Source organism: Oxyura jamaicensis, chromosome 14 (genome assembly GCF_011077185.1).
Source record: "Oxyura jamaicensis isolate SHBP4307 breed ruddy duck chromosome 14, BPBGC_Ojam_1.0, whole genome shotgun sequence".
NCBI classification, from domain to species: domain Eukaryota; kingdom Metazoa; phylum Chordata; class Aves; order Anseriformes; family Anatidae; genus Oxyura; species Oxyura jamaicensis.
This window is the reverse complement of record NC_048906.1, coordinates 8,521,495-8,533,504: the sequence shown is the minus strand read 5'-3', so window position 1 is coordinate 8,533,504 and position 12,010 is coordinate 8,521,495. Positions and strand designations below refer to the sequence as shown.

Here is a 12,010-nt window from a genome sequence, read left to right as displayed (position 1 = left end):
AAAAAAAAAAAAAAAAAAAAAAAAAAAAAAAAAACGAATACTGAAATATCATGTTCATATTTTGTCTTGGTTGTCATACTGATGGATATTATTCTTCAACATGAGGGGAGTGGAAGTCTGTAAGTTCTTTCTCTCAATGAACTGGTGATGGGATGTTAACATTAGAAACCAGAGGAAAAACTTGGTAAGTCTTTGCAGTGCTTACTTTGCTCTTTTACCGTGGCACTAGGGAACTGATTACTTAAATGTGAAATGGATTAGATTTTGTTTTCTTCCTAGTATCAGTACAATGCAACCTTGGATGCTTTGTAACATGTGGACACTGATAAAGGAGAAAAAAGACTGATAAATATTATTGGGTTAAACAATATATATAAAAAGGAGGATTAATAGTAGGATGAAGAGAGTTATCTTCAGCGACAGCAATGAACGAATTGGCTTGCTTGTGGCACTACTTGTGACCTCTATCAGTAAGTGTGTCCTCTGCAGCTAGTCACATTGTTAAAAGCAAATGTTTTGCACCAAGTGATACCAGATTGCTTATGTAGAAAAGGCAAAATGCTTCCTAAATACTTTGAAGATGTCACTGCTCAGTGGCTCTGTGCTGTAGCTTTTATTTGAAAGCTTTGGGGTGCCTTCCCTAATGGTGCAAATGTAACAGTTTACACCACTGGAGAACCTGCCTCCTTCATCTAAATTCTATGGCTCTTTAAAATTTCTGATGTAATCCAAAAAAATGCCTGAGACAAGCTTCCTGCTTACTCAGTAGTCATCAAACTGCTGTTTTGATTTCCTTTGTTTGGAAACTCCAGAAGTAGGAGTGGAAAACATCTCAAAGGGAAAAAACAATGACAAGTGTAACCTGTGCCTCAGGTGGCAAAGCTTGCTGTTGATATATCAGAGCTAGAGACTGATGCTTTTAAAGGATGTTTTATATACTGTATTTATTATTAGCATAGGCAATATGTTGATATAGATTGGTTTAGCGTGTGAGTAAAAATGGATGCTTACCTTCAGGTCAGGTTTCACGCCTGAGCCTCTTTTACTTTAAGCATGCTTCCTACGTGTGTAAAAAGACCTTGTAGCACAACTTTGTTTTTTATTAACTTTCATGCGGCCTTTCTCTTGACAAGTGCCAGAATTTATTTTTTTTTGTACTTGATCTGTGTTTTTTATTTATACATATTTAATTTATCTTTTTATTTTGTGTGCGACTGTAATATCATTACAGAAGTGTATTTATTTTTTTACTTTCATTTTCACCGGTCTTGCTTTTTACTTAAACATATTGCACAATAAACTTGCAATCTTTCAAAAGACCTGTGCTATTTGTTTTCCCCCTAATTGTAAGAAAAGCGCCGCGTTAATTAGGACAGGGCCGCGGGATGGGGCGGGGCGGGAAATGGCGGCGGAAGGCTCGGCCCGGCCCCGGCATCACGTGACGGGGGGGGCAAGATGGCCGCCTTCCCCTGGTGAGCCTGTGGGAGGGGGCGGGGGGCGGGCAGGGCTGGGGGCCGAGGCTCCTGAGGGGGCCGCCGGGCTCTGCGGCTCCGTGAGGGGGGCACGGGGGGCTCGGCGAGGGGCGAAGCCCTCGGGAAGCCAAGCCCCGGCGGGGCTTGGGGCCTGAGAGGGCTGAGGCGGCGGTGGGGGGTCCTGGAGCGTCCCCTGGGGTCGTGGCGCCGTGGGCCTCCCTCAGGCTGCCGGGGGAGGCGGGGGGGAAGGCGGCTGAGGGGGGCGGTGGCTGACGGAGCGGGCTGCTGAGAGTCTTTACGGGCCGCTTTGATTGTGTTCCCGAAGTAAACAAGAAAAATAGTTTAGAGCAGTTCATTTTTTGGCTTGGTGTGATCCTACTGCATTTTATGATGCCCCTTCAAGAAAGGGGCAGGTGAGATAACGGAGGGTCAGTCCCGCCGTGCCCAGGGGAGGTCGCTGTTGATCCCCAGCAGGGCAGGAGTCGGGGCCGCCTTGGTGGTACCGCGAGGTGAAGATTTCTGTGGAGAAAATTTAAATTTGCTACCAAGAGCTTTAGTTTCCATCAGTTATCTTCCACGAGCTCTCTGGGAGCGGGCGCTGTGGTTGTGGGCATGCACTGGAGAGGCAGAGTCCAGGCAGCAACACGGAGCGTTTCCACAGGAGCACAGCATCCCGACGGGGAAGCTGCACTCTGTGGGAAGCAATCATTTACACGGGCTGGTGGTTGTTAGGGCGAGGAAGGATAAAGGGGGCTCCGTCTCTGACAGAGTGAAGGAAAATAAGTTTGTAGCTATCTTTTCCTCCAAACTTATTTTTCTTTACAAATAAGCTATGTTTCTGGAAAGCTTGCTTTCCTGATGCATCTGATTTACTAGAGTCATGAGCAAACTAGCAATCGAGCCTAGAATCAAAAAAAGTAAAATGCAGTTATTGGGTTGACATAAATTTCCCATATGTATATATGTTCATGCTGAAAGTTAACTCTTTTGTTATTAACATAAGTGAACGATTATATTTAGTATAAAGTGGAAATAATTTGTAACTGTAAAAGTTTGATGAAACCAGTTGAAATTTTACAACAGTGTCAGAGCTATGCTTTTTATAATAAAGCATTTTGCATGGCAGTGAATGTAGACCTTGTATTTATGTAGCTAAGAAAATCTGAGGGTGTAAGACAGTTGTAACCCATGGGGTGGCTGCTGGAATTGCTGGTGTGCCCTTAGTGTGCCATAGTGACCCTGCAGAAACTGAAAGGAACAGGTACGGCTGCGACTGCTGGATTTCTGGCGGTCTGGGTGCTGAAACAGCTCCAGTAGCCTGTGGGGTAAGGTAATAGCAGTCCCAGGAAAAAGGACCGTTTGCTGGGGGGAGGTTGGCCATCTGGCAGGTGTTCAAGGTTGATGGCAATCGCAGTAGTCCTCCTGTGTGGAAAAAGGTTGAAAACTGCTGTGGGGACAGTACCTGCAGGCAGGGGCATATCCTGCTGTATGCACTGCAGGCGAAACCCTGACTTGGCCTGAGTCTTGTTTTCTCCTGGAAGCTGGCTGGGCTGCTGTGGCTGAGAAAGGAAAGCTTAATCTGCTTTCGCTAGAGGAGAGTCAGAGCATCATGGCAAAGTGAGATTGAACTTCTCACTCATATTAGTTCCATTACAAGCTGCATTGATCACTTGATCACATTGTAAATGCGCTTTCTACAGACTTATTTATGGGGTAGACAGCTCTTCTTCATTCCCACATAGGTATTTGATGTGTATGCGTGCCCAGTGATGCTTTATGGTGTGGTTAGAATACAGCTGATTTTGGCCTGGGAATGGTGCGCCAAGGGGGAGCTGTGAGCAGCGTCTCTCTTTACTGTTGGTGTGGAAATATAAGTCAAGGAGAGGTATGGAAACACTGACAGAACGGTAGCAAAGCAATAGCAATGCAGTAATTAGGAAGCCAGAGTTTGTTGGAAAGATTGTTCACTCAAATGCTAATTAACCCATGAAGTAAGTGAACAAGGAGAATAATTGAAGCGTGGGACAAGAATAAATTACAGAGACTATTCACTTGTAAAGAATGATGCATGCAGTTGACATATTTTTTTAGTTTCTTTTTTGTCCTGTTTTTACATAGAACTCTAGGTAAGAGCAAGCTTTACCTGGGCATCTGTGTTCTTGCAGTACCACAGGAAGCAAGGGCATGAGAGCTGAGGAGGGAATTTTACTCCTTCTTATCCAATTTTTTTGGACAGGACTTTTTTTTTTTTTTTTAGGGGGGGGTGTATGGTACATATTTATATTAGAAATGGCTTCTTCACACAGCTGAAATTCTTCCTAATGACTTTGTGTCTGAGTAAGAATAGCAGTATGCATTAGATTTTGTGGGAAGGATGTGTATTACATTGGGGAAGTGTTCTGTTTTTGTTAGGAGCCTGATTCAAGACCTCTTTGTGAATCCACTGTTTTTATTCATGGATGCTTTACTTACGTAAGGCCTTAGTGCATGCTATAAACTTTCTCAAGATTCTGAATGAACCAGGAAAGAACGATTGACTGTGCTGTACATCTCAAAACTTAAAAAGAAATCAAGGAATTGTAGCAGGTTGAATGCAGAGAAAACCTTTTGAAATGTATATTTTTTAGATTTTAGTTGTTACTGCCTGGATATCTTTCTGCCTTAGTTCTTAACTATTGCTGATGGAAGGTACCATGTGGTAGCTGTGATGTTATTTGTTTGGGGAAAGCAGCTGTCCTATGTATTTTTGTGACCTTGGTTTTGCAGTTCCCTGTTTTGACAGTGCTACTGTTGCATACATTAAAGGAATTCATTTCAGGTACTGATGTGTTGTAAGAGATATTAGGAAGCACATGTAACTTTTTGTTCTCTTTTAAAGTTGTCACCAGTGCTAGTCAGGGAAGTTGTGGTTTCCCCCTTTTCTGCCATTGTCAAGTGTGCTTTAAAAGCCTTTTAAAATATAAATTTATATTTGAGCAATTAAAAATAGGATGGATGGTCTACTGTAAAAAAGAGCAGTGTCCTTAAACTGTGGTTGGTAAAATGTATTACTGTTAGTTCCTAGTGGCAACATTATTTTACTCCAATACTCTTTATTTATGTTGATTTCTGGAATCAAGTCATTTTTATATTAGAAATGGAGATGGTTCTCTCTTAATTTCAGATTAGAAATAAAAATCGAAGTGCCTATGGTTTTGTGATTCATTTCACTTAATGACATCCTTAATTTTGTAGGAGAGACAAAGCTTTTTATTCAAGAGCCTGTCCACAGTGCAAGCATACAAGTACTGCTAGGTTTTTTCCTCATCATTTTACTTTTTTGACTTTCATTATGAGTACAGTGAACAGATGGAAATAGATTTTCCCATGAAGGAGCTTTGCAGCTACACAAATTAATCTGTGCAGGCCCTCATTATATCTGTGCACAATCGCTCAGATTTCTTCCCTTGTGTTTTCACACTTATCTTTTTCCTTCACTCTGACAGCTCAGTTTAAAAGGTGTGTTTAATAATCTCCATCAGCCTGTCACACAGTCATGTGCTTGGTTAAATTGCCCTTTATGTGTTGTTTGGAACAGAGGAGAATACAGCAGCAGAATGCAATCGAATGGTTGCAAGTAAAATTTTGTCACTTTTAGTTTATGTAACTGTAAGTAAAGAGGAAAATTCTAGTCTATCCATTGACATGTTTTTCAATATGCATTTTTTTGTAAACATGCCTGCATCTATGTAGATACAAGAGCTGTATCTCTGTTCATAAGTATGTGATTGTTTATATGCATATATACTTACCCTTTAATCTTGCTTTTTAAGGCATGCAAGATCACGAAACTATGTTTCAGAATCTGAAGTATGCAGACTGGAATCCGTACCCTTGGATTTTGGTGACTACCATCCGTTAAAACCCATTACAGTGAGTTTTGTTTTGTGTGTTTGGAAAATGAATGCAAATTAAAACTGATTGTGTTCTGCCCTTAATTCTGTTCCTTTAAAATCAAAAGGCTTTGAAACTGGTGGCGGTACTAGCTGCCATTTATTTTAAAGGTATGAAGGTTTATTCTGTTGTTTGTCCTGTACAGAAATTTGCTGGTCCTGTTATGTATCAAAAACGGTCTCCTTCTGACTAATATAGCATCACAACTTGTGGGTTTTCTTGGTTGCATTAAATGCTGAATAATGGATAAGTTTGAAATCAAATTGTTGCATTACAAATAACCTGCATAATTGCTTGATGTAAGATTTGTTTTGGGTTAACTTCCAGTCAGCTGTATGCTTTAAAACATTTATCACTACTTTAATGTATGAGAGGCTTTTAAAAATGCGGATGTACAAAAAAAAGCTTCAAAGCAATGATAGTCATACGCTAATGAATGATAAATGGACAGCAGCTTCTACTCGTGAAGGTCAGTAGGGAGGATAAGATGAAGTCCTTAAAAAGGGATTTGATGTTCAAGGTCTGCATATTGTGAAGGAAAAGGGAAGATCAGACTGGCAGAGGAAATGGAATAGCAAGAAAGAGGTTGAAGGAGAGGGAGGAAAACAATAAAATACTGGAGAGGTACAAGAAAGAAAATTAGAATTGATGTTCTTAGAGTTCTATAGACACAGAATTCAGAAGAATGGGAAAAAAAAAGTAACGGGACTGCTCCCAGATTCAGGGGAAAGAAGAGGTGCTTCAATTTAAATGCCAATGCTGATTCCAAATACTTTCTTGTAGATGGGTCCTTGCTTTGTTGCAACAGTCCAGTGTGTATTGCCCGTATTTTGATGATTTCCAAAAAAAAAAGGGGGGGAAGACAAAGACTTTTTGTTTAATGGTTTTGAACTTTTCTTCCAGGTTACTGAATCCAAGACCAAGAAAATGAGTCGGAAAGGAAGTACTTCATCTACCTCCTCTTCTTCTTCGAGTTCTATGATGGATCCGTTGAGCAGTGTTTTGGATGGCACCGATCCCTTGTCATTATTTGCGGCAGCTGCAGATCCTGTGATTACTACTGCTACCATGGTAATTCCTAAAAATGTAGGATCGTTATCTCAACGACATAGAGCAAAATGACAAAGCCAACCCTGGATAAAATATATTTGTCTCTCCAATTAGAAGTTTAATGTAAATAGAAAATATACTGTATTAATGGAAGGATTAATACAACTTGTTGTATTAATTAATACAACTGTTTTACGTTGATGTATATTTCAATGAATAGGGATTTACGTTGATTTACATTGATGTATATTTATTTAAATAGGGATTTTTTTTAATGTAGCAACTCATGGAATGATCAGTAAGTACTTGAAACATCAAGCTGACCTTCATCAGTCCTCTTCTTTTCCAGATTTGTATTTAACATTTGCACTCGTTCTCTCCTCATAGGATAATACACGAAAGAAAAGAGATAAAGATGACTCAGCAGTAGGAAGTGACTTTGAACCATGGTCAAGCAAACGTGGTGAAATCCTTGCTAGATACACAACAACTGAGAAGCTCTCTATTGTAAGTGGCAGCTTCTCCAATTTTATTTATTTATACTAGACCTATAATGGATTTTGGATGCTGCTGTTTTGTCCTGATTAAATATTCTCCGAAATTTCAATTTTAATGTAGTAGGAGGCTGTACCACAAGTTCCAGTTCTCTAATTGGTTGTTCAGACCAAAAGTCTGTTGATATTTAGGAGCCATCAATTTGTCTTCTTGTAACAATAGAAATAACTTGTCTTATATCCTTTCTAAATTATTAGAGGCTTTCTTAGCGATGTTAGTACGCTGTGCGTTCTTGGAATGCTAGCGAGAACATGTTTTCTAAAAGTCTGCATTTTCTGTTTCTTCACAGAATCTGTACATGGGATCTGAAAAAGGTAAACAGTTTCTTTATATCAAACAGTAAGAGTTTCTGCTTGAAGTAGGATACAAGTGACAGATTAATAACCAGGAGTAGCTGAAATGTGGTTTCCACACATGCACACCCACCCTCCCTTCAGTATACACTTGGATCTATGCTTTTTTGTGAATAAGTTGTCTGGTTTTTTACTTAAAACAGTTACTGAAAATAAACCAACAAACCACCTTGTCTTGAGCTCCTGTAGGCTAATGAATTCATGATTATGTGTTGAGGAAGGAAATGCAATTCACTGCCTTTCACTGTAGCTTAAAACTTTTCAATTTAAAGTGAGTATTGATGATGTTTTGAGGATTGTGTTTATCAGCTTTTCTGCTTGCTGGTAGTGAAAGCAAACAAGTCACATGGGAACATTTCAGTTATTTTTTTACATGAAAGTGAAATGATTTCAACTGTATGCTGAGTGTTTGAAAAATAACCAGACTTTAAATTTTTCATCACTTTTTTCCAGTGAAGCAATTCTGAGCTATGTAGTCATAGCTGATTGCGTAGTAAATCAGAATTTTTATGTGTGAGTAAACACGCAGCATTTAAGCTTCTGAATAAAATGAAATACTTTTTTGGAATGAGAATGGTCAAGAGCTGGAATAGGATGTCTGGAGAGGGTATAAAGTCTATCCTTACATCTCATTAAATTGACTGGATAGCATGTTATAACTTCAAAGTTGGACCTGCTTTGAGGAGTGGAGTTGGCCAAAGACCTCTGGAGAGATTTTCTGACCTAAATTATCCTATGGTTCTATCCAGTCATTCTCTCCATACCAACAAAACTTGCAAGAAAATCTTGAAATTTTTTTTTCTTTTTAAACAAAGCACATGTAGGTAGGATTAAATGTTTGTCTTCAAGGAATAGCTACTAATTAATTAAACTACCTGGCTTATGTCACGGAAGCTGACCAGTTGTGTGAGTTTGTCAAGCTCTGTCCGGTTTGTTTCCCTTTTGAAGTCCAAATGAAACTAAAACATATAACCCTTTACAGGAAAAGCTACAACTACTGGCTCAGCAGTTTCTGAAAAAGTGAGAACTAGGTTAGAAGAGCTGGATGATTTGGAAGAGGTAAGAAAGGTTTTGGTCCATTGACATTGCTGTTTGAAAAGTGAAATAAGCTGGTGAAATAAAAATCTTCTGTGAAACTTTTTAAGAAGGTCCCAAATCTGCATGTGCTTATGCATTATTTAGATAAATCTATTCTCCACTGTAACTTCGATCTTCATAGAATTTAGGCCAAATCACTGTATCTTATATCATTAGAATTTGTGATCCAAAAGTTCACCTGATCTGCCAATGTTGATTAACATTCGTACAGTTTATAGTCTGTAGCTGCTATAAAACTTCGTGGAGCCCAACATTCTGAACACTGGATAATTTTGTCCGTTTCTAGGTTGCAGAAGCTGCATGTTGTCTACCTGAACATAATTATGTTGTATTTCCATGGTTAGTTGAAACACTGAGTATTCAAATTATTCTCAAACCGCAGTGTTTTTCTGAATCAGGATGAAGTATTCTGTAACTTTGCTAAAACCTGAATCTGTAGGTTACTGCTACAATTGCTTTGTATGGTGTTGTTTTGAAACTTTTTAATTAACTTCAGCTTGCCTTTTGCCTGAGCAGGCACAGTTATAATAGTTATGTATCACAAATAAAGAATTAGATTCTAAGAGCAGAAAAATACAGTATCACTTACTGTAGGGTAAGGTGTAGCCGTGTGTGAAACTGTAACCAAATTTGCATTTTCTCTCTTCATCTATGATTGTTTCTACCTATGGTTGTTTCTAGATATTCAGATATTATGAAATCTGTTCTGTAATACAGCTTGATAATAAATTGATCAGAACTTGTCCTAAGGTATTTTTTTTTAATGTCACTGGTACATCTACTGAAGACCATTACGAAGTTAAGATGGGAAACTGAGAGAATTCTCTAATAAGTTGTTTTTTTTCCTCAGTGATTTGACTCTAATAATCTCCCCTTTCCTATTCTTCCCTCTCCTCCTCCTTTCCTCTCGTATTAATTAGGCTTGTGTTTTCTTGCAAGGGGTCACAAAAAGAGCTGTTGAACTTGACTCAGCAGGATTACATGAACCGAATTGAAGAACTCAACCAATCTTTAAAGGATGCTTGGTCCTCTGATCAGAAAGTAAAAGCTCTGAAAATAGTCATTCAGGTCAGTGTTATGTTTTTGTAGTAATTGCAGCTTGCCTGCTCATTATTAGCTCTTAGTGCTCTGTGGACATAATCGTTAAGGACATCAAGTGGCAGTTCTGAGGATTTTGATTAGGGTATGTGGGGTGGAATTTCCATTAAAAAGAGTGGCCAAAAGACAGATGTGTACTTTTTACCTGATTAAAGAAAATTATAATAAATGTCGTTGATACCAACTTCTCTAGGACTTGGAATTTCCTTTCCTTTTCTCTTCTTCTCTACCCTAGTATGATAATGTCTTTTTGAACCATCAGTGTTCCCCATTCAGATCTGGTATAGGACCCTAGCGAAGTGCAGAAAACTCCTTGTTTGTTTGTTTGTTTAATTTTCTCCACAGTCTTCCTCTTTCTCTGTCTCATCTGAGGTGATGGGCTGTGAGGGGGTGCAGGGAGGAATGGGATAATTAAATGTTCTCTTGTTTGGCTTGGCCTTTAAAAGATGCCACAGGCAGAGTGCATCAGAGGACAGAGGAGATAATGATATCCTTAAAAGCTGTAAAACTGATGTAATGCTAATAGTCATCAAGAGGGGTTTTATAAAGTCAGGATTTTTTTTTCATGCTGGATACTCTTGGGAAAACTGTTAGCAGCAACTTCATCTTAAATTGTAGTAAAGACAATAAAAGAAATGAAATGTAAATAAAGGGAAGTCAGAAAATGATACGTGACCTAAAGTGGCTAATGTTCTATTTTAAAATGATGAAGTCAGCAAATTATTCTGAAAAAGAAATGCCATTGTGAAGTGTGTGAATACTTTAATGAAAGATAATACAATATTAGGAGTCTTTGGAGGAGGAAAAAAGGGACACGGAGGCACTGTATTTACAGTGCAGTAATACATATATATTCAGTGTCTCACATGCACTGATAATCTGCATGTTCATACTTTTTAATATTATTTTACAAACGGTGTCACTAATGTTTTTGAAATAACATTGTTTCTAGGATGGGGTTCAGTACTTCATTTTAGGAAAGTAGTATCAAGATTGCACACGCTTCTCTGTGTATTGTTCAGTTTGTGTTTGAATTTTGTACTGCAAATGCTCATTAATTGAAAGACTGGTAAGAATGAAATAGGTGTTTGGGTAATTAACATGAACACAAAAATCCTTCATAAAGGAGTCTCTACATAACTAATAGTTAATTTTATACTTTATAAAGCAGGATAGGGTAGAAACCTGACTGAATTTTTCTTGTTGCTGGTTCTTAGTAAACTGCATAATTTAAAAAATCTTGTATCCTCATAGAAAGCTGAGTAGTTTCCTTGACATCAAGCTATGATTATACACGTAGTCTGTCACTATTAGTGTCACATACTCATCAGTCTGCGATAGGAGGAGTAAGTCTGGCTTTTTATATTTTGATTATTTTCAGAAATGTATACTGAGCTGGAAAAAGTAATTTAGTTTGAATGCCAGAACCATCTTGATTTCAGAACTAATCATTGAATTACATGAGTTAGTTGGCTATGGGGACAGAACCTTCATTCTTTCTGTGAGAGTTTTAAAGAGCTTGAGTGGAGAAGTAGTTCTGGTTATTAAGGCAGGATCTGAATTTATAGCACAATAGCTACATGTGAATTCCTGAGTGCCTTTATACAAGATGCTTTACTTGTCAAGACAGAGTTAAGCTACTTACTCAGAGTAAGCTGAAATAAGTTGATTATGTGTGAGCTCTAAAAACAGTGGTACGTGTTTGTGGGATGTGGAGGCACTAACCAGCGACTGGATTGCCTTTCTGTGGGGGTGCCTCACTGACCATGCAGCAGAGACGATTTTGCTCTGGCTGCAAGATGCAAATGCACTCACCTGTCTTTCTGGTGTGCTCCTGAGTTACTCCCTGATAATAAAGCAAAGAGGCTAAGGGTGCCTGTCATTGAAATATGCTCAAATGTTATGATTTACTTGTTTTAACAAAGCAGTTGTGGGATATCAGATTGCTTCATGGATTTTTGGAATGCAGTGCAAACTTGCACTTTATTTACTTATCCCATTGAAGCATGGACAGAGATGGCAGAGAATGCTGTACTTGGCAGCATTAACTAGAGACCAGAGAAGACACTTTGGGCTCACGAGGGGATGAGGTGGAGTGCTCTCCCCTCGGTTATTTGCTTCTGCAGGCAGAAGCTGATTCTTGTGAATAAACTTCAGCCAAAGTTTGTGACTGCAGTTTAGTCTGCAGTTTTTGCATAACCTTGGAAAAGAAGGTATAACTTGATTAAATATTTTATAAATATCTTAACTCCTCACTGTGTGTTTTAAGTTCATATGGTAAATTGACTTGTTCCTACCAGGACTTGCATACAGCAGTGCTAGAACTAAGTTGACTGGTACATTTCAGATGTGACTTTGCACCAGCCGTCACTGTAGGCCAAGTGCCTCAGTCACGTTGTGTGCCTGGGTGCGGTGATTGATTAGATTCCTCCCTAGAGCTGACTATGGACC

General features: G+C 38.9%; 1 protein-coding gene across 2 annotated transcripts in view; it reads left to right on the top strand.

Moving 5' to 3' along the window:
- Positions 1–1,378: 1,378 nt before the first annotated feature.
- The window catches only part of VPS35L (VPS35 endosomal protein sorting factor like), a 55,423-nt gene continuing 44,791 nt past the window's right edge, over positions 1,379–12,010 (top strand). The window contains exons 1-7 of one of the 2 annotated variants that reach the window (XM_035339159.1): positions 1,379–1,472; positions 5,285–5,384; positions 6,309–6,476; positions 6,843–6,962; positions 7,300–7,324; positions 8,346–8,422; positions 9,401–9,529. In XM_035339159.1, the coding sequence (XP_035195050.1) occupies positions 1,456–1,472; positions 5,285–5,384; positions 6,309–6,476; positions 6,843–6,962; positions 7,300–7,324; positions 8,346–8,422; positions 9,401–9,529 (636 nt within the window). In that variant the 5' untranslated portion in view covers positions 1,379–1,455. Of the gene's footprint in view, positions 1,473–1,802; positions 1,969–5,284; positions 5,385–6,308; positions 6,477–6,842; positions 6,963–7,299; positions 7,325–8,345; positions 8,423–9,400; positions 9,530–12,010 lie in introns of those variants that run through there. The other variant, XM_035339160.1, reaches the window with a different exon arrangement.